Here is a 22,956-nt window from a genome sequence, read left to right as displayed (position 1 = left end):
CAGACAGGGCACCACACCTTGGCAATGATGCCGCTCACAATCAAAGGAACAGTCGTCATCAGTGCAGCCGTGTTTTTAAAGGATATCTTAAAAAGATTGAAAATATGTGTCATTATGGAAAACAATTGAGTCTGGAGCCTTTAGTATACCAGGTTGTTATGTCACTCACACGCACTTCAGGCTGTTTATTTCGACACGCCATGGCTAAAGTATTTCCTGTTTTTAAAATAAATTATTTGCAGTCATCAGAATGAATATATATGACTGTACAAACTAAATATAAAATGTGCAAAACAGCTTTGATGTGCCAGCAGTAATTAAAATTAATATACAATAAATATAGGATGACAAAAAGCAAAAGTTGCCTTTAAAAAAAAAACTGCACATTTGAGACAGTTTTTTTCTCTAAATGCATTAAAGCAAATGCAAAAACATCCACTGTGGCTGCCACATATGATATTGTCTGGCCACTGAATGCAGCATTAAAATGATTTCAAACAGTATGGCTCAGAAGATCCAGCAGAGGGGGCTGCTTACTGCAATCATATGCTGATTAATTGAGCTTGATTCTCCCCATGCTGCGAACATAAGTTGTCCCACACTGTAGGCTACATGTTGGTATGTGGGTAAAGGTTACAAGGCTTTATCGAAGTCACCTTTTACCACAGGTAGCCCTTCACATCATTTTTGATGAATATTAAGAAAACAGTGATTTTCTGATTATCCCTCATCAAGCCTATATCAAACTAGGTTATGTTCATTTTTATTAATTGTGCATGTTGCTCTCTAATTAGCTAATGAGAGACAAAAAGCAGGTTTAGAGCAGAAAAATGCAAATGACTCTTAGAAAATAGCACAAAAAAGTAAATGGCAAGGCTGAGAATCATCCTTCATTGAAATGTCAGAGATAAATGGCTCAAATGTCACATCAATTAAAACGGGGGACAGTTAGTAGTTCATTAAAGAGAGAGCCATATTGCACCGTCGGGTACCGTTGCCAACCCTTACTATCTGGGGCAGACTGGCAGCGGGTCCAGATGGCACGGAAATCCTCACAGATTTCAAAATGGTCTCTGCAGGGGTGGCGTTTTCTCCCCCGCTCCCACCCTCACCGCTGAGATGGGGTGTGGGCCACAGGCCCACGCCGGCCTACACATTCCAAACGGAGGCATGCAGAGAGCTGAAGGCACCACGGAAATAAAAATAAAGCTGCAGAGGACAACAGACACTTTAAAACAATACATGACTGATGCCTCACACTTGGTCATAATGACTGAAATATTTGCTCCAGTTAAATCTATGACTGCTCCAGGCAACATAAGACAACTTCCTCTCCTTTAAACTACATAAAACCCTAATAAGAGGGATTGTGCTCTGTCTCATGTGTTGTTCATAATAACATGCTGACTTTATTAGTCGGCAATACATAAGATGTCACTGGTTGTTGGAGTCGCATAGGTGTTTTCATCCAGACACATTATGCCTGGGACCCTGAAGACCTCACTGAGAAGCTGTCACTGGAGACACAGATTTGGATAAATGTCTCAGCTATAAGTGGAAAGATAACAGTGTTTGAAATTAATGCTCAGAATCTGCATTATCATATTTTTTTTTCCAGCTGTAAAAATATCAAGCAAATCAAATATCTAAATCACTACCATTACTAGTCTTCGGTGTGCTGGGGACCCCCTGAAGGACCCCAAATCCCAACTTGAGACCTATTAGACAAGCCTTCTATGTCTGTCCCTGGCAGGGGGAGGAGCGGGGACTTCATACCGGCCAATTACAGAGCGAGAGCGGACTTTTGCCTCCCGTGATTGGCCGAGTCGAGCACGCAGTCTGGAGAAACAGGAAGAGACTTTATATCACGCTTGTTTTGCTGAGGGAAGAGAAGAGGACATCGCACAGACACCGTGTGGTAGCTGAATGCTGAAGGCTTTATTGTAAGACATTAATTTACGGTGCTAAACTAACTCCAGCAAAGCCTGACATTGCTGGCAGTACAGAAATTATCCATGTCCTCGCGACCGAGGGCTATCGTTTGAGGAAGTTATTGTAGGCCCCCATTAACGAACTCCCGCCATCTTTTCGACATTTTAGTGCACACTTATTAGTAAAGATGTGTTTTAACGTAATTGAAGACAGGTAAGACACTTCAAGAGCTGCGATAATCTTCGTTTACGCTTCGGCATGAATTTCCATCATGTAAAACAGCACAACAAGGACACATGTTGCATTTCCACACCTGCGCAGTCACGGCGCTTTCTACTCAATTAATCACGCAGGTTTGACCAGGAACTACTCTAATGAGAAACGAGTCAAATGATTGACGAGCGTGAGGCTGCTGCCAGCGATTTTTAACAACACAAGCTGCTTATTGTTTGTTGCCTCTCACCGTGAAGAGCTGGGTAAACAACCAAACGTGCAAGTAGTCACTTAGACATTTCTACTGCACCAAAAAGCGGCACAAACACAAACACGATAGCATTATTTTTAATCAGTGCAGACTATTAGCCAAGGCCATTATTGCCAAAGTCCATTATTCTATCTATGAGTCTATTACCAGCTTGCTAAATGGCAGGCAGTGTGTTCAGCGCTTATCCAAAGTGCACTGTACCATTGTTTGGCTCAGAAATTTCTCGCCTTTATTGTCAGTTCAGGCAAACCCCCGATGAATACAGTGAGAGCTGCAAGAGTAGAAACAAGAAAGTTGAAGCAGACGCATTTGTGATCGCATACCATGACAGATGTGCTGGTGTGTGTGTGTGAGTGTGAGTGTGAGTGTGAAGGGGGGGGGGGGACTGAAAGTCTAAATGAAATACTGGAAATGCATGACTACTTTTCAGCACATCACCTTTGTTTCATCTAAAAATAAGTGCATCCATTCTTAAATTGAAAGTGCAGGCTACACAGGGCACCGGAGCATCTTTATTTGAATGTTTTAGGTCTGCTGCTAACTTATTTTAATTATCGATGGGTGTATTAAATGGCAGGAAATAGTTTAAAATGTCCATCACAGTGTCCTAAAGCTCGAAGTGACATCTTCACCTTCACCGTCTTCGGTCCCAAATTCAGTTTGTTATCACGTAAGACAAAGGAAAGCAGCAAATCCTCACATTTCAGAAGCAGGATGTTGGGGATGTTTAGGATTTTTCCTTGAAAAAATAAAAGGATTAACTGTTCATTATAATAGAAGCTGGTTGTGATTAATCCCTGGAGTTTTATATATGTATTTATTTTGATTAAGGTCTAGTTTACTGCATCTAGTGAGTGTTAGGAGTTTAGGACATTTTGAATTTCTTGCTGTTGACGATAGGACCTATTGATTAATAATAAAATGCATTTTTAGATTTATAATGTTGATATTCCAGAGGAAATTCTCCATCACAGAGTGTCAGGTCTATTGATGTACTTGAGCTGCTACGATTAGTCCAACAATTGATTAGTCGATTGAGGGAAAATTACTGCTATGCTGATAATCTATTATTTGCTTGAGTCACTAAGCCAAAACTCCAGTCGTCCTCTGGTTACAGCTTCTCAGATCTGAGGATTTGCCACTTTTCTTTGTTTTATATCTTTGTAAACTAAATACATTTTGGTTCTGAACTGTTGGTCGGACAAAACAGCTGATGTGAAAACGTCGCCTTGGACTCTGGGGAACTGTGATGGACGTTTCTCACTATATTTTGACATTTTGTTGATTAAAGAATTAGTTCATTAACTGTGAAAACAATCAGCAGAGTAAAACATTTGTTGCAGCTCACGTCGCAATTATTATATGAACCCATGAGTTGAAAATTCAGAAAGTGAATGCACCATTAAAAATGAAAAAAGAGAGAGATATTGTATTTGTACCCTTTAGACACTTTTCAGATCAAGGTTCCAGGAAGGAAAGGTTTCCTTAGTTGAAACTCTCACAATCAATGTGACCTTTATTTATTATAACCCCCATCTCTCAAAAACTCACATATAACATAGTCAATCATCTCTCCTTCCCTCAAAGTAAAAATAAAAAAGGAACTGCTGTCTGGTTATTGCCAGTATCCATCTCAGTCGTCAGAAAAGCTGCACGTTTTTGCTGTTGTTAAGGGCTGGAAACCAGAATCCCATCGGAGTTGCACCCTAAGGAACAAATTTAATGCTAGAAAAACATCCCGACCATCAACCAAAAATGACGGATTGAAAATAATGTCGAGCTATCTTGGGAATCCCCCACCAGACAAGGGAACAGACTGCATTGTTTTTCTCATTTATGTGATATATAGAACAGAAAGAGGGGAAAAAATGGGCGATTTATTGGTTAGATAGGCGTATTCTTTTCCATGCACAAAAGAAATATTGGATAGTAATGTGGGGATCAAGTCACATCATGACATTGTTTGGAGGCTAGGTGTTCAAATATGTAAGTCATCATCCGTTGGTGGCCCGCTAGGTTTTCAATAGATCATTCAATGCAAATATGTGTGGGAAATTGTGAAAGTTGCCACATGAATATGTCAATGAACAGTGTAATTTGTGCTTCCTTAGCAGGGCAGCGATGAACAAGCAGAGGGAGAGCCAGTGCACTCAGAAGACCATCTCATTGCTGAGCCCCCTGGGGACGATCCAAGTCAGTGGATGTGAGAATGGTGTGCACACCATCCAGATCCTAATGGATGTCGCACCTGCTGAAAGGTACTGTACAACAGCCGGGATGGTGACGTGATAAACAAAGGTGTGAAATTTACAGGCGGACAGAATCCACTCCTGTGATGGAGTGCCACCATTCCTCATTGGAAGCAGGGCATTTTTGTAGATCCCACAAGAAATATCCTGGAGAAAGTTGGGCAAATATGAGCAGGCACTAGAAATATGAGGGGCACTAGAATACAGTTGGGCTTGAAATTAGATTTCTGATGGCATGTGGTTGTGATTCTTCCTGCAGTATATTTGAAATTTCAGAAAAATAACTTGTTTATTACCCACAAGGGAGTTGATTAGAGCTGATGTCTGTAGGGTCAGCAAAGGCCATGGGGAGCATGGACTGTTCACTCCTGTTTATTTATGTTTCCTTCAAGTTGCATGCAGTAGTTCTGAGTGTCAAGCGACACTCAGAAATGTAATATGTGATTGCATTTCATGCCCTGCCCATCCCTCAAATTTGTTCGAATGTTGACAGTCTTACTGAAGCGATTGAAACTGATTAAACTCAGCGTTAATAAGTACTTATTCCTTATTTTTACAGGTCCACATCCTACATATCAGATTAGTTTTGATTAGATTGAAATTAAATATCCATGTATCGCAGATTCGCATTTGATAAACTTGAATGGTTTGGGAAATTAAACCATTTTCAAATGCACCCGGATAGGAAGCTATCCTTTTGAAAATGTATGTTCAAATTCTAATTTATGGAAACCCATTAATGACCTTGTATATTATACCTCAACATGTGTTTCCTTCCCGACTGTCTGCTATTTCCTAAAATTTATCAAGCAGTAAAAACATTCCACTTGTTGTTAATGAGTTGAAGTGAGAAAATTAATAATATGGAATTTTGATTATGGAAGATGTCCTGTAACCATGCGCAAGCACCTTTCTCCGTCTCCTTGTGAACAGGGTTTAATTTGTGTGTTCAGGTTCAGTAGGAATATGCAAATGAATTTAATGATTCGCATCACTAGATCATTTCTCAGTTTAATATCATTTGCTATGTCGGTCATAAGCGAGGCTTCGATCACGTCGCTGTCTGTATGTTCTCAAAGGTGTGAGCAAGAAATCATTAAAGAAAATGTTTAGATTTTATCACGACCAGTTGAATGTGATGTTGTTGTCACAGGACAGGGGAACTAGAGCCACCTCAGATATATGGAGTAATGCAATGTAAACAGGCATTAAGGGAGGCGAGATAAAGTGACAAAATATAGGCTTATCTTCGCAACCGGCTTTACATGTAGATCTCACAAAAGCCTGCCTGTAGCAGTAATAGTTCAAATCAGCCATTTCCATTGATTTATTTATGACATACTAAACAAGGCTCTCTCCAGCTTTGGATGTGGTATGGCACAGGCTTAGGAAGTCAGTGTGATAAATGATCTCTAAGAGCATATTTTGGATAAGGGAAATAGATAACGTCCATGCATAACATAAAGGGAGACCTGCGGTAGATGTTTGTGAGCAAGTGAAAGATTTGAAGGCTTATATGACTCTGTTTGCTTTCTGTGTTTGTGTTGTGTTTTTTTTTTTTTTTTTTTTCCCACGATTGCTTGGTGTTGAACAGCTGCAGCAGCAACAAAAGCATTCGTGGCATTGATAGATAGTTATTGATAAATGCCATTATAGCTACATAAACGCCCTTGAAGTATTGCTTACACACCATGACCGTCAGCTCTTTCTAATAGAAATGTCTCAAGCCCCTTTTGCTTCCTAACTGATCTTAGGAACATTTCCTAAAATCAGCCTCCTCTGCCAGTCTAACGACAGCCCTGAAGGCACCATCAGATGAACAAATTCATTACATCTCAACAACCCCTGTTGGGGCCTTACGCACCAGCCTCCCTGTTAACCAGCTTTTTCCCCCTTTAGTTTTTAACATGGCCTCGGCGTTCACAGAAAAATGATACGCATTTTGTTTACAGGAGATTACTATTATCTGAAATATGATGCTTCTTGCCTCTTTCACACAGAGCACAGACACATAATACAGAGGAAATCATAGAGTACTTTTTTATTAGGGTGAAAAATGAAAAAAGGGCTGGACTCCTGCCCCGAGACATTTTGTGAGCATATTATTTTACAATGCTTTGATCAATTTGTCTGTCAAGCTGGCTGAGATGTGGGGGAGCAGGAAAAAAGCAATTTAGCTTGTGAGGTCCTCAATAGAAATGTACTACAGGAGCCTGTGTGTGACATGTTGCATTAGAACCTGAGTAGCCTTTATTGCCTGATAATGTCGCGAGGCAATGCCGATATCAATCACCCTTTAACAGCCAGTATGATGTGTTTTTATGAAAAGAAAAGAAAAAATAATGCATGAAGCATTTCTTGGAAAATAATTGATTTAATTCTGAGCTGAGGGATTTCTACTTTTAACAACATGAAAACGTGTTGGAAAAAAAAAACAGGCACAAAATGTGCTAGAAGCTAAAAATTGTTAAGAACAAGCTCTTTGCATATGCTCCTATAGAAAATTGTAATTAATTTTACACGGATAAACATTCTGTCTCATTTGCATATAGATATAAACAATATATTTGTGCATCTGAATTCCCAGCACACTTGGGTCACATGGTCTGCCTAAAATCCTGAGTGGCTAAACCCAAAATTATCATTATATTTCCCAAGCCATAAATCCGCCTTTTTTCTCTGACACAAAGCCTTATAAATCTGTGTCTGATTTTTCACATTGCACATTGTTTTTAGTTAATGATTTTCATCTGTTTGTTGTTGCTGTGATAGTGGGGAAATGTACCATATGCTCCGGCAAAAGACAAATGATTAGCAAATGAAATTCTGGACAGCTGTCTGACTGAAAGCGTTTGGTTGATAGCATTCTGCTACCATAATTAGCTTAAGCTTTGGGTTAATTAACTTTCTACCTGGATATGCATAATAATAGCATTCTGCAGAAAGCCAAGGAGCTTCCAGTCTATCAGCAGCAAAGGCTGGCTTTTTATTTTGTATTTCGGCAGCATATTTCAATTTCAAGAGGCGATTTAGCTCGGGAGCATCGTCAAATATTGTAGATTTTACTCCCCAAGCCAGATAATTCTGAAACAATAGGGGTGTATTATGTGGCAGAAATGCCATTTCTGAATGTAATTAAAGCGGATGAAAGCAATCACCAATTTTTAAATGCTTTTGTCTAGCATGAGGCCTACTTGTAAAAAAAATACCCATCAAGAGGAGAAAAGAGGCAAGAGAACCCCCAAGTCCTTATATAAGAGGCCTTTGAGACTGAAGTGAAGTACAACAGTAATTAGTCTTTTGTATGAATTTGCCGGCCATGGTCATGATTAGTTAAGCATATGAGAGGACTGCAGGACTGCATTGGTCTTAAGGAGGAGGGTGTTAAAGTCTATTTATCACCAGTTATCCTCACAGCTTTCCATTATCACTGACAACACTGGATGGGGCCTGAGAACAGCCTAATTGTTCTGAGGTGGAGTGTTTTTGTGTCAAACCCGTCACCCCAGTCACATTGGCATTCATAAGCAGCCAGACATTTTCCATCTATCCAGCCCTAATACCCAAGCTGTCACAACAGCTTTTACACACTACCAACGCTGGTGTGAAATATCTGAGGTGATGCATTTATCGTTTTTCTCACACTCATGTAGTGTTGTGAATCAATGTCCTGGTTCACGCTGAATAGCAGTATGGTAAATGTGTTCCCTGTTTGGGGCCTGTTTACGTGATGTGCTCACTCACCGGGAATCATATCAACAACTTGTTTTTTTTTTGTTGTTGTTGTTGTGTTTTTTTTACCCCCTCTGTAATTTCTCTCCCTCCGTCTCTGCCTCTCCTCCTTCCTCTTTCTCTTACATTTAGTCTACCGTCTAATTTTAATCAATTTAAATTATCACGTAGCTCGATATGTGGACACAGCGGCGTGCTGAATAAACTGCTTACATTTGTAACCAAAATGCTTTGTCACAGAAACAGTGATGCGCTGAGATATTGAATGGAATCATCAATAAAGCAGGGGGGGAGACTTTTTGACGTAGTCCCTTTAGAAATGGCATGAATAATTCATCGCGTAATGATATTCAGATGATTTTTGTTCTATTTTTCACTGCGGCCTTAGAATATTGTTTTGCATGTTGTGAAGTGTAGTACTCAGCTGCGTATTCATTAAGGTGCTGCTCCCACTGGCCCTTGGACCCATCTGTGCTCTATGTTTATGCCTCCATCTCTCGGGACCGTCCCAATCAGGCTGCATGTGCCATTTCCTGTGTAAACCAACACCTGTGTAACACACTACCTGTAAACCGCCCCATGCAGACGAGACACTGACATTCGCTCAGATGAAAATCTGCAAATGTTGTGGTTTCTAAAGCAGAACCTCCAGGGTGAGGACAGGAGCTGAGCGAGAGTTACCCTTCACTGTAGCGATGCAGCTAAAAGCAGCTCCTGCAGTTTTGTTTTGTTTTGTTTTTTTCCTTCTTCCCCTCGTTGTTTTGTTTTGTTTTGTTTTTCCCTGCTGTCGACCGGGAAGTTTTTCCAGCGCGAGGGTTGTGCTAGTTTGTTTTAGAACTTGATTGGATTCTATATCTGCAACATGCAGAAGTGTACAGTGTGTGACATACTAAAGCAATATGCAGAGAGATGATTCCGCTCTGACATCTTGGAGAGGAGTACGAGTCAATTATGCCCAAGTGTTGTTCTTGCTTATCTTCCTGCGGCACCAAACAAGGATTTAGTCAAGGATTTAGGGGTGAGGGGGCGGTGGTGGGGATCATGGTAAGCGGTTCACAACAAAACACTCAAAACTCCTGGGAGCGGGCACTGATTTAAAAATAAATTACAGAAGACGAAGCGCTAACACTCAAGGGCCCTCGGCAGTGCTGGCGTACACAGGTGAAGATTAGCCTCCTCGCTAATCAGAGGAACAAGGCAGTAATTTGCTCTGAACACAGACAGTAATTAGGACTTGGTGACACTGGATTCCCATAATGCCTTTGAGCTTGACGTGGTCAAATTTTGACAGAGGCTATCCATGCAGGGTCACTGTCCCCCCAGTCTCCCGGCCCTCTTCAGTGGAGGCTCTAAAAGGTCCCTGCAGTTACAGGGGATCCCTAATGTACTTTATGCCTCCCTCACTGGCTCCTTACCATTCGGGTAATTGGAATCTCTTACTGTGGCACTTGAGAATAGAGGCTAAAAACACTATTTGAAACTGCTCAGTAGTCTGTTGTAGATAAACATTGCTGCGTCGGGGTGTGGATACACTACATAATGGAGTAAGAGTTAAGGCTCTGGTAATACATGCCTTCACTGACTCCTGTGGCTAGCCAGTTGGGAGAAGACCTAATTGTTGTGTGCTTTGTTGCCTACTCTGCAGTATTTTACCACCACCTTTATGTATTGAATTGAGCGTTGCGGCCTCTTTGGTGGACATTCGCTAATAAGAGCTGTTGGATATCTGGAGAGCAGTTTATCCGGCCGAGTTGTTTTTATTTTGAAACGGCGGAGGACAAAACGCGCGCCCCCCGAACAGAACAGGAAGCGTTCCTTACAGCTTAGCACTCCAAAAGCTCTCCACTTTAGTGCGGCAGTAGCTAGATAGGCATCTGAATGATCTTCAAATGGTTGAACGAGCTGCATTGAGCAAGTGGCTTACAATTGTATCACAGCCTTTGGCTCAGAGACCATCAGGATCTTGACATTCATAGAGACATGCTGTATTTTTTTCCCTTTTTAGACAGTCATTTTAGGCTTTTTTCATGCTCTCTTGAGTCTTTGACGTCTCTGAGTTAAGTATCTGCAGCTATAAGGCTGAGGAAAATATTGGACTGCTCTTGGCCTTTTCTATTTCATCCTCTGACCCGCCATGTTACCCATGATCGGTGAAGGAGAACTCTGGCAGGCTGTGTCAAAAGTGACAGCCGATCGAGTCGGGATGAGCGCCATCACGCTTCACAGGATGGAGGCATGAGTTCTGAGTTTTTCCCCTTTTTGTGCAATATACCATTACACCCTTCGCCAGATTCCTTTCAATTAGATCCCGCGGTTAACCTGTTTCATTCTTACGTCTGCAGCTGATAGAAAAAGTCTTACTTGAAGTCTTGTGCAACTATAGATACAGAATATGCCAAAGGAGGAAAATGAATGTCAGCTATTCTTTTTTTTTCCTTTGTCTCCTTTGATTGTTTCTTCCAGGATGAATGAAATAACCTCCAACATTATATAAATGCTCAATTCATTCTTTATATTAGAGTTGGAAAATAGGTAGAACTCCAAATGACTCCCACTTTACGCAGCAATGATTTATGGTAATTGGAAATTGATTGTGACAGGAGCACAATATTAGAAATTTTCTCAAATCACAATCTTCTATCAAGGGAAATATTCTTTTAGAGCAGCAGATCCTGGCTAGTTTGGAATTAGTTTCTTATTTCCTTACCTGTGATGAAATAGTAAACGCCTGAAGGACATGGCAAAAAATAGGATTTTAACTCGTCAGAAGATAATAAATACGGATTTGGCTTTAACCAAATTTGAATTGTTTGTGAAAACTCCAACACACTTGTTAAACACAGTTATTGAAGCGCTTTATAATCACTACTAATTATAATTATTGGCTTTTATACAGAGGATGGTGGTTGCTTTAAGACAATATAAAGATTGCTCCTCCTCAGAGAGTTTCTTTGTAATTAGGCCGACATTTATTACACATCTCTAATCTCTCATTTGAAGGGCAGAGTTTGTAATGTGCTGTTGTGGACTCTGTAAAGATCATATGATGCTGCTTGATTTGTGATTCATTGAAGCGACTGGAAATGTTGCCAGCACAGCTACATCTCCACTGCCCACATGCTCTTTAAAAACAATCCCCCATTGCACCTCGAGGTGACAGACTTCAGCTCCACTGATGTTGTTCCACTTTTATTTATTTATTTTGGTCTTGTTTACCGGCCATAACATGTACTGCATTGCATTAACTTTTACTACTGTCAATGTTGTATCACTCAAAACACCTTTAAAGCCGGCGCATCCATAACAGAGGGCTGAGGGGAGAGGAAAATTAGCCACGGTGACAAGTCTGAAGTGTGAGCTGGAGGTCAAAGGTGTCGAGCCTTAAGCAAAGGTGCTCTAGCCTTTGTCCGGTAGATTGTAAGGGCCTGCGGGTCCAACAGGAACATTTCCACACACAATATCCCCGAGCTGTCAGTGTGCAGCGGCTGGAACATCCTCTCAGAGAGAAAGAGGGGCTGCGGAGGGGTAGAGGAGGTGGTGGTGGTGGGAGGAGGAGGCGCATAGGGGGAGGAGGGGGGGTTGTGGAGAGGGAACAGTGGCCTGAAGATCCTTGCCGAGAGAAAGAGAGGTGGGGGGATGGTGGGTGGGTGTCTGGGGGGGGTGTAGGTTGTGGGGAGCCAAAAGAGCTGGAGTGGGAGGATAGAGAAATAGAGAGGGGGAAATGAGGAGGGAGAGCTGGGGGAGGAAGGGGAAGGGAGGGGAGGGGAGGGATAGAAAGGAGAGACAATGACAAGTAGGGGCTGGCTGGGCACTCACCCATGCCGACAGAGATTGCCATGAGCCATGGCCATTGTTTGAGCAGGTCTCAGCTCAGGACCCGCCGGTGGGTTTCCGAGTTTTCACCACTCAACTATAAACTGCTGTGCGGTTTATTTAGAAATGAGAGTATTTACACATTTTACTGTATTTACACCCACTGTTAAACGGCACCCGGGAGATTTTCATCACACGGCCACAAACTAGCAGGCAGAGCGGTTCCCTGAAAAGCGACCTGCTCAGTCATTACACTCCAGTAAACCTCGGCTTCACGTGTCCAATATAAAGCGTTGCTCAAACTGTGACCTGCAGAAGTGTAAAAACACTTGAGGGCCGCGTTGTTACGGCCAGCAGGAGAGAGACGGTCTGTGTGTTTAACAAAGTAAATGTCTATTATTAATACCATACAGGATAAGCCAATTTTGAAAAAGGGGCACTTAAATGGTGATATTATTTATTTATAAGTCCTGTACACCAGTTAATGGAATTGGCGGGCAGCTTTAGATCCACAACACAGCTTGAGGTCCACTTTGCAGTAATGCACATGCTAAGAGAGGACCTTCCCAGTAGGGTCTTTAAGTGTCAAATATGGGTCAGTCTGCTTGCATTGACCTGGGGGGTGGTCAGCAGCGGAGAGAAATTCAGCTGTTAAGTGATGCCAACTCAACCATCGGCAAATTCCTCCAAGCATCTACTCATGCTAAGATGCACGTCCAAGTGCAGCGCTTTGCTGGCCAGCACTGCTCTGGCCAAAAAATCCATTTATTCTTGTCATGAACTATAAACTAGACCCAAGCTGAGTTGAAACTGTTGTTAACGCTGTGCTCTTAACTTTTTCCCGTAACAGCTGCAAGACTTTTGAAAACTCTTTTTTTTTTTGTCTTCTTTTTTCTAAGAGGCTGGTTCTGCTTCCTTAAAGCGGTTTGAAATAAACTGTTAGCGCCGTTCCTTATGAGCTGACAATGTTTTCTTTCATACTCTATCCTGCTGCACTTCATATAAATACATATCCACTGCAGCTAATGACTGGATTACTGTCCTTAACGCTTTCTCGAGCCTCTTTCTGTCTTTCACAGCTCTGACATTTGTCGCAGCCCAGATGCATAACTTAAGATTTTAAACACGTCTCGATTGAACAACTTTAGTTTCACTCGGCAAATTATGTCATCTTGGGTCTGTGTCACCCGTGGCGCGCTATTACACTCTTGTGACATATTTTGCGCTGTTCAACCAAGAATCGGGTATTATGATTGCTCCTCTGATCCCCACCTCAACTCCCCATCCTTCCTTATGTGCCTCACAGGAGCGGCGGGGCCCCCCTGAGCTGTGTGGTCAACGATAGCCCGGCAGAAACGAGCCCCGAGTTGCAGCGCTGCGTCGAATGGCTCCAGGCGTACTTCAGTGAGCCGCAGACCGCTGGGAGTCTCCCGCTCCCTGCCTTTCACCACCCCGCCCTGCAAGGAGGTCTGTCATGGATAAATATTTGCAGAGCCATGACTGGGATCAGGCTTTCACTCTTAATTGTCAGTTACATCACTTACACTCACTGGCTCACTGTGTTATAATGAAGTATTTTATGGCTGAGAGAGAGAGGCAGAGCGAGGGAGAGCGGAGGAGAAGCGAGCGAGTGGGTGAGCGAAGGAGAGAGAACAGAACACAGAGCTGTAACTTGGTTCAGTAATCTGTGGCAGCTCTTACCACGCGTGTTAGTCTTGGCAAGCTTTTCCATGATTCTTGGCACATTCTTTGAAACTGATCGAATTCCACTCTTGACATTTTCAGACAGGAAGCGCTTTTTTTTTTTTTTTTCAATGACAACATGTGAATGGTGGTAAAGTTTGAATGAGCTTATTGTTGGCTTGACCAGTCACCTAGGGCGAGTAAAATGAAAGCGCCCCCAAAAAACGGACAATTAGCGGCCTTTCAACTGGTAGCTGCGGCCGCAGAGCGAACGACTGAGGGCGGCGAGGGTAGGAACGAGGAATTAATTATCCCTGCCGTTGTTTTTTTTTTTTTTTCTTTCCAGGAAACAAACAATACTCGCAGCCTGACAACTCACTTCTGAAATCAGAAACTTATCGCGCTCGTGCTGTTTTCGAAACAATTACAGGCTAGCTCTTTGTCACACTGAGACGCTCATTGCATTTTAACTTAAAGATTCCGCCGAAGCGCTCATTTAGACCCAGAAGCACACCTACACAGTGGAAAAAAAATAACTCTAATATATGCATTTAACAATTGTGCCTCTCTTCCCCTGCAATCAGGCCTTAGTCGCTCTCTAATTTCATGCAGATCTGCAGTGCTTGAGTGATGGCATTTTCAATGAGCAGGTACTCCATCGAGACCCTGTATACAGCTATGAGTCCCACGCTCCCGCAAAGGCAATGCAGAAATACATCAGGACCAATTACGATATCAACTTTCAGTGTGATTCCCTTCGCCACCAAGTGCTTGTGTACCAGCCCCAGGCTCTTTCAAATCGCATCTCATCTGAAGTCTTTGGGGTTTTAATTAAATTTCAGGATAGATGGAATTCTTCATTAGTACCTGATCTGAATAGGTGATTGTGCTGTGTTCCACCTCTCTCCCTCGCCTGTTGTTTTGGGGCTCAGTAAATACAGGGTTTAGGCTTGGATTGCTCTCAGTAGTCAGAACCACAGGCCATGCCAGTATAAAAATGTTAAATGTGAGCATCAAGAGTATTTGTCTTTTGAGGGAGGAAAATAGAAGGTTTCCTTTCTTTTTCTTTTTTTTTTTGTGCTTGTTGATTCACAAATATTAAGGATTACTTTTTGCCTTACTGCTGCACAAATTCCTCCTCGATCTAGTCATGCAGCCGCCTTCTGCCTGGGAAGAAAAAAAAAAAAAAATACAAGTTTAATCAGGTCATTACAATCTGTGACAACCAACTTTTGTTTGCTCAGTTATCTTGTGGGAGAACCTGAACGCGACAGCGCTCTCGCTGCACTTGCTTGTCATGTAATATTGAGTTGTGACCTTCACTTGAAGTGTTGCCATGTTTATTTACACATTTCTGACAAAACAAGCCACTTTTCATATTAGCTGTCACGTTATACCTGAGCAACAGAGGTGACATGAAAGGAGACGCGAGGTGCGGTTTTCTATACTGTCTGACTGATTGTCATGCGCAACATCACACGCAAGTTTGGTCGTCAGAGGTAGAGGAATGGCGAGCGAGCGGGTGCGTGCGTGCGTCCTGCTCGGGGAGCGCGTGCACGCGTGTGTGTGCGTGCGTGCACTCGCGCTCACCCAGCTCAGAAAAACACAGACACCATCATGAGTTCTTAAAACGATGCATATTCTTCTCTCATTAATTATACATCCATATGTAACAGACGAGAGGATCTTAGTCTCGGTAAGCGGCACGGGGAATATGCGGGGAGGGGGGCCAGGCAAAGGGGGGGAAGGGCGCTCTTCAAAGCCCAAATGACTGTGTTCCTGCAGGAGCCTGAACCTCCCCCTGTGCACAGCGCAGGGCGAGATGAGACACTCACCAGGACTCGCCCCTGTGATGTGGAGAGGAATTAGGGAAATGAACGTTTTCAGAATATCGAATAATCAGAGAATCATCAGCACCCCGTCAGCCTTCAAAAGTATGGATCCCTCAAGACTCAAGAGACACTTTGACTGGGAGTCAAAGTCTTCCCTCCCATTAGACACAAAGGATAATGAGGTAGCTGCATTTCCACTATTGTCTTTTTATTGTCACAGGCATGTATGAGGTGCCTGTCAGCTGGAAGTCATCTCTCCAAATCTAGCATTAGCTGGGCTGCAGGAAGGCGCTTCATATTTTCACTTTCAAAGTGCTCTCATATACAAAATTATGGGCGAATCAATCATACGTGTCAATATCTTCATAATCGCTAGATGGGTTCGATTTTGCTCTGGGTCGATCTGTCTCTGCCTCTGCAGAGGCCCTATCACCTGGCCTCGTGGTAGGTAATGACCTGTGACATAATTATGGGATGTCTGTAAACATGTAAGTGGTTCCTCTCAACTTTTATTTAAACAATTGACATCACTGCACCCCGATCTAAAGAGGGTCCTGACCCCAGACACACCGTATTAGGCTCTTTATGAAGTATGGGGCTAGGGGACCGCTCTCCAAATCATTGCTGGTCACCTCGAGTGACCCGCGTGAAGTCTCTGTCACGAGCACTGATGAGGGCAAAGTTCTTTAACCTCTGCAGCAGCAGATAAAAGCACAGACACTTGTTTTTGTCCAGAACCGTTGGAGATGCGAAACCTTCCAGGAGAAACAGCTGCTCGGGATTTCTAAAAGGCGTAAACAGCCCCGTGGCTTGTTGCTGGGTCTGCTCGTAGGCGAAGGCGCTCAGCGGCGTCTGCTGGCGTGACACTGACTTTGGTTGTTTGTCAATAACGTTTGCATCAACGGGGATTTGTCCTAGCCACAGTCTGGGCAAGTTGTCATCAACCCACCGGTGACAAAGCGATACCAATATGTACCACGCACATCGTGTGGCCAAATCCGAGCTTCGCGAGGGAGAATAATGCATAAAAGAAATTTCAGTATCTCCTCATAACATTAAGTCTGTCTGCGTAAGAGCCCGTCATCTCGTTGACAGCGTGATTATTACCTGAAAAATTATTAAACAGTACCTACGGGCCTTGTTCAAGACAAAGAACTCACATGGGTGCGCATCAATCAAATATATCCCCTTTAGGTTTTACACTTATTCCCCCCAGTTTAGGCAAATTGCCTTGTTCGCGTGGCTTTGTGTAGTGGAGAGTGACTATAAGGTAGCGAGGGAGCCTGGGGAGCAAAGGATGTTCACTCTGTAGAAGAGAGACAGGGGTGTGACATGTTTTCACACAATGCCAATTTAGAGGGATTTCTCATAGATCACTTGTCATGTGCTCTCTTAGACCATATAAATGAGAGAGAATGGGAGATCACTAATTGAATTTTCATGACTGAGTACATGTATATACTAGAAGAATGTCACCCCCTCATGATAACGAGACCATTGTTCCCCATCTTGTTCTCTGTGCAAGAAGAAGAAGAAAAAAAAAAGTGTTGTTCGCTCGCTGCACGAGCTCAGTGCATCAGTGTCGGAAGGTTTGGGGATGCTTCAAATACTTCTCCCTCTTTTTCTTTAGCAATCAGAGCCAGACAAACATGCCTCTCAGTCACTGCCTGGTAATCCAGAAAAAAAAAGATAATGCTACCGCTAAAGTGCTAATGAAATCAAAGCCGTTAATGTGGTCGGTTAAGCTGCGGATGATTTGAAGAATTCCGCCATTTAAGTGAAGATGATATAATGAATCTACTCTGAATAGAAAGCAATTAAAAGGACAAATTGGTCTGATTAACCTCAAAGTCATCCCACTGCCACAAATGGTATGCAACATTCAAATTATTATTATTAAAAATCTGGAGCAGATTTGCAGTCTTTTTGGCCTCTCTTAATCCTTTTAAATGAAGGAGCGAACTTTTTTAATTTTAGCTGTGACCTTTCAAAGCATAACCTAGATTTTTCTGCCATAGAAATAATTTTCTCACATCTGCTTCTGTAGCATGTTGATACTAGTTCTGAGGTCAGACTGAGGGACTTCTGTGTGTGTCGTCGTTTAATGAGTCTTGTAAAGGGAGAAGGAGCGGTGCAGAGCCCTTTTTGAAGAAGAACTGGGCCTCAAACGTCGTGAAAACCTGCACAAAAATCACAACGTTGTGATGTGTCAAACTTTTGATTGCGATTCCAAACACTAGTTTGTATCAAGGAGTGAAAATCTGCGTGTTGCTCGAGTGTTGCCTTGTTGTCATCAGCCTCTCAGTCAGCTGTCTGAGTTTGATTGATTAAACGAGGAGCTCTCCCGTCCTCTGTTCTCTCCTTCTGTCTCTTCCTCGCTGTCCTCCGCTTTGTGGCGAAGACGCCTTCACCAGCCGCGTGCTGCAGGTGCTGCTGAGGGACGTGAAGTTTGGAGAGACGGTCTCGTACAAACGCCTCGCTGAGATGGCGGGAAACCCCAGAGCGGTGCGGGCGGTGGGAGGGGCCATGAGGAGGAACCCGGTGAGTGTGGCTGACATTGATTGACAGGCTTCTCCCTCACTTACTTTGTTTATCAGATCGGGAAGGTGATTGTTTTTATTAGATTTTATCTGAGCCTGCGTGTTGTGTGCAAACGGTAAAGCTTCCTGTAGGCAGAAGTTTATAGGAAATACTCAGTAATGAATAACACTGGAGACATTATGACATCACTTACAGTCTTAAATACAGAGCTGCAGCGATGCACAGCTAATTTTAAAGCAGAAAGTCAAATTATTCTCAGCTCAGAGCTTCTGAAATGTGAGGATTTGCTGCATTTCTTCTGCTTCATATCACTGCAAACACAATATCTTTTGGTTTTGGTCCTCTGGTCATAAAAACACATAAAGACCCTTCAGATCGTCACCTTGGAAACTGTGATGGATATTATCCACTGTATTCAGATTTATTTATTTTTATAGACTAACCGATGAATCGAGAAAATGATAGACAGATTAGTCAGGAAATAATCGGCTCAAATTAAATATTCTTAAATGTGATAGATTTAAAGGTTTTACGTCGATGTTTTGTGCTGTGACGGCTTATAAAAGTTAAGAATGAAAGAAAGAAAAAAGGCTGAATGAGTGAATGAAATGGTGAATTCATTAATAAGTAAATACACACACACAGAAACAAATGAATAAATAGACGCGGTGTGTGATCTGTACTGTGGGTGCATTTAAACATCTGAGCTCAAACGATCGCTGTAGACACTGACAGCACATGAAACGTGATCGTGTACAGAATGATTTCCAGCCCTTCTGTTTAATGTCCTTTTCTCGAGGAGGCTTCTTGTGTCCAGTAAAATAATTTTCCAAAAATCTCCCTGACGTAGGCTACGCCACCCGAGCCGTAGGTGTGTTCGAATGTGTGCAACGGGCGAAATAAACGCCTCCCTCTGTGAACGGCTGAGCGGTAAAAGTCTACCTACAGCACAATTTTAAGCCCACACCTTTTGTTCCCGTCCTCTCAAGTCTTTACTGTAGATGTTCGCTGCAAATCTCCGATTCTTGTCGGAAACCTGGCCCGCATCGTTTTTGCCCATGAATCCACTGTGTACAAAATGGAGGGCTAGAGGGCAAGTGGTGTGTCTTCTTTTGATCAAACCCTTTGATCAAAGCCCGTTTAGCTCTGCCCATGTAGTGCTGTGGGCACCACCGGTGTGCTCTGTGAGGCAGAGCACACTTCTTGTACAGAAATGCAGCCAGTGAGATGCTCTGCCTCATATGTGCTGTGAAATAGCTCATCTCAGCGCTGCGCTTCTCCTCCGACGCTGCTTTTGTTATGAGAGCGGGAGGAAGGCGTAATTTGTAGTCGCGCAAAGTAATTTCAAACGGAGAATAAATGCAAATAAAGCACAAAAAATAGCATTTGTGTGTTTTTAAAACTGCGCACTGGTTTCTTTATGTACTTTATATGTTACATTAGCCAGTGGCATTGCTTCTGGATGGCTGTATAATACCTCTCAGTCTCATGTTTTACAGACATTTCTTGCCTTTCGTCAGGGAGGCTGGGAGCCTGAGCCCTCAGCTCCTGATACAGATCCAGAGTCAGATTGTCAGTGTCAATTACTTGTCAGTAGTGCTGCTCCACTCAGGCTTCAGCTGTGAAAAGCTCAGTGTGCTCAATCGATCCTCGCCTCTCTGTGGCACTTCTTCTTCACCAGGATTTGAGTATTGATAAGCCTGGTGCAGTGCTCTTTTCCCCCCAAGTGAAGAGGCAGATCCGAAGGCCTTGAGGGTACCCTGCTCTCCCTCCAAACCCGGGGAACAGTATTGATCGGAATACTCGAGCAGTATTTCTCTGTCTGCAAGGTTAATCTGGGGCTCGGAAAGTTTTATTGCTGTTGATATGGGAGCGGGCTTAATGATGGATTTGAACTGAAACACACTGCATGTCCAACTTTTATATAAAAGGCTGGAGGTGCAGCCATCACGTCGGGATAACTTGGTGAAATTGGAGGAAGGCAGGCACAGTGCAGCAGCGGTTCTGATGTTTTTCTATTTGCTATAACGAGAACAAAACAAGGGCAACATTAAGAAATTTTTAGAAGAAATAATTGCTGTGATTCACTCCAACCATTGCCACTCTTCTTGTTCTGAATTCACAATGATCGAAGTGTTTTAGGCTTGCTTGTTTAATCTTTCTCCAGCCATTTAGTTTACAAAGAACTCGGGACCCCCCTGGCAGTCGTCTGCAACAAGAGTAAACGCTCCACCGACTTCCTCTTTTTAATGATCACAGGGTTATCAGATCTTAATGTTGACACCCTCTCGATTGAATATTCATCCTGCTGGTGTTTTTGCCCATTAATTTTTGATTGCTTCTTTGCTTTACACTATTAAAGAGTAAAAAACATTTATACCCAAAGACTGAGCCATCACCCTGAATGTGGATTTGTGCAGGATCAAACCCGACACTTCTGGTGTGGCACTTTGTTTTCATGCAGTGCATGAACATAAAAAAGAGAGAGAGAGAGAGAAAAAAAGAAAGTGCAGATTCATATTTTCTGCACGTTGGTTACTTTTAAGTCACACCGTTTATGCGGTAAATCAGAGGTTCTTTAATACATAATACATATCTGCTATCAGCACCTCCAACTGTTGTGATGCGGTGACAGTAAATGTCAACCAGAGAATAAGAAAGCCGTCGAATTTCCAAGCTCCAATCTGTACTTTCCTTCAAATATTAGTTTTTTACCAACACATCATAGCTGTGCGGCAACAGTGCTGATCCTTCATGGAATTTGTATTTTTAAGCTTCATAACTTGCACACTGAAAACACGCTTTTTGCAGCCTCCTCACAAGGAACATAACAAGCAAACATTTTTTTAAAGCATCTCCGTTTGCGTGCAAAAGTGTTCTTGCGTAATATTTGCAAAACTTGCCCACGCGCTTATTTCCTCAGAGCTGAATTTTCTGTCGCTGTCTGCCGGTGCCAGGTTCCTCTCCTCATCCCCTGCCACCGAGTCATCTCCAGCAGTGGACAGAGCGGGCCGTACATGAGCGGCAAGGGCGACCATCTCAAACAATGGCTGCTCACCCATGAGAGGCAGCGAGGGGAAGGCTAAAGCATGACAGAGGCCAACTGTCCTTCATTCAGCACACACACACACACACACACACACACACACACACACATATACAAGGCCAGTTTTTTTTTTTTTTTTTAAGAACACAAAACAGGGCCATAAAGTTTAGCGTGCTTGGCACACACTGTGGAACAACTGTAGATATTCAGTTTATACTACTTTTTTTTTTTTTTAAATCTAAGAATAGAGATGCTGCATAGTTAATGTGATACAGAGTTGTTGCAGAATTAGAATGTACAAAAATAACTTAAACAGAGAACAGTAGGAATTACAAACATATGCTCCCGTGGGTCTCCGTTGCGTTTGCCAGATAGTGCTGGAATGGTTTTTCTAAAGAATTATTATTCCCTTAAAAATATGTCTCTTGCATTGTTGTTGTTGTTGTTGTTTTTTTTTTTCCTAAGCAGAATTAGTCTTTGTACCTCGCGTTGGTTTTTTAATTTCCTGCCAAGTGAATGCTTTGTTCAACATCCAGTGATAAAGGCTCTGAATTTTACTGCTACAAAGCTTTGTAGTGAAGCATTTGTTTTGTCTTCATTTAGATCTCATTGTTTGCTCTCGCCTTATAATCCACCTAGAGTGGAGACGTCTTATGTGCTGCATACTGTACGTTTGCTACGTTATGCACGTTTAAATAAAATGCATCTCAAAATGACAAATCCTGCCTTTTCATCATTTTAATTGTATTTAATTTTAAAATTGATTTCATGTAGCGTTCACTCAGCGCAGCTCATAATTAATTATGCTGCACGTCTTCTCTCCTCGCTGCAGCCCTCTATGTCAGAGCTCCTTTTTTTATTTCTGAGTGGTGTTTTCCATTAGAGGGCAGTACAGAACGGGAAACAGAAATCAACATTTCAACCTTGAATTCATCCTGCACATTTAATCTGTGACTTAAATGTTTATATGTTATTTTATTTTCATCACAGCCCTGTTTAATTCCTGTGGGGTGAATTATTCTTTCTTTAAAAAGGCCGTATGGAGAGGGCAGCAGCAGCAGCAGCGGCGGCGGCGGTGGTGTGTGTGCTCAGAGAAATCAGCTTAATTGAATGTCCCATGCTTTTTATTTCCCACATTTCCTCCCCATGATCTGTGGCAACATTGACAGTTTAGTCTTCTCTCTGCTAAATTCTGGATTCTCCTAACTGTCTTGTGCAGCTCCAGAGTGACCCTTACTTGCCCATAGTTATTCCTCTTCTGTTCAGCCCAGGTAGCCTAATAATCCACCCTCCAAAAATAACCTCGGCTCTAACCTTTGCAGAGCCAATTCAAGTGGCCCGCTCGCTGAATACATTTGAACTTTGCTGCATTTTTGAATTTCTTATCCGATCAGCTCCGTGCAGCTGTCTTGCCGTGCTGCCGGACTCACTTGCTCTGCCGCTGGAGCACCATCGTGGCGTAGATGTTGAGGCAGCAGACAGGCAGATGAAGAATGAGACTCAGTCTGTGGTTTCACAGAGGGCTAATGATGCCTGTGGTGACTACAGGCTACAGTCAGCCCCCTAACGAAGGGAGCTGTGACACAGCCACAAGGGGTCCCATTTAAGCCAGGCGCACTCTGAAGTGCACTGTAAGCACCCTCC

The 22,956-nt window shown here is 42.8% G+C and overlaps 1 protein-coding gene across 3 annotated transcripts; it reads left to right on the top strand.

The window, feature by feature from the left end:
• The first annotated feature begins 1,842 nt into the window (after positions 1-1,842).
• Positions 1,843-22,105, top strand: LOC143327811 (methylated-DNA--protein-cysteine methyltransferase-like). 3 transcript variants are annotated; one of them, XM_076742320.1, is made up of 5 exons: positions 1,843-1,943; positions 4,528-4,674; positions 13,517-13,677; positions 18,127-18,266; positions 21,224-22,104. In XM_076742320.1, exons 1-5 carry the CDS (start codon positions 1,927-1,929, stop codon positions 21,350-21,352), a joined length of 594 nt encoding a protein of 197 aa, XP_076598435.1. In that variant the 5' UTR covers positions 1,843-1,926; the 3' UTR covers positions 21,353-22,104. The 3 variants fall into 3 exon arrangements, with proteins under 3 accessions (XP_076598435.1, XP_076598436.1, XP_076598434.1); XM_076742321.1 differs by having other exon boundaries at positions 1,844-1,943; positions 4,531-4,674; positions 21,224-22,105; XM_076742319.1 differs by lacking the exon at positions 1,843-1,943 and adding an exon at positions 2,102-2,145 and having other exon boundaries at positions 21,224-22,105.
• Positions 22,106-22,956: the final 851 nt, after the last annotated feature.

The sequence above is a fragment of the Chaetodon auriga genome, chromosome 11 (assembly GCF_051107435.1).
Source record: "Chaetodon auriga isolate fChaAug3 chromosome 11, fChaAug3.hap1, whole genome shotgun sequence".
Lineage (NCBI taxonomy): Eukaryota > Metazoa > Chordata > Actinopteri > Chaetodontiformes > Chaetodontidae > Chaetodon > Chaetodon auriga.
This window is presented reverse-complemented; position numbering and strand designations above follow the sequence as displayed.

Coding starts and splice junctions, on each gene's coding strand:
- LOC143327811 (XM_076742319.1), top strand. CDS start 2,120: ATGTGTTTTAACGTAATTGAAGACAG. Junction 2,146..4,527: donor TTTAACGTAATTGAAGACAG/GTAAGACACTTC, acceptor GTGCTTCCTTAG/CAGGGCAGCGATGAACAAGC. Junction 13,678..18,126: donor CCACCCCGCCCTGCAAGGAG/GTCTGTCATGGA, acceptor TTTGTGGCGAAG/ACGCCTTCACCAGCCGCGTG.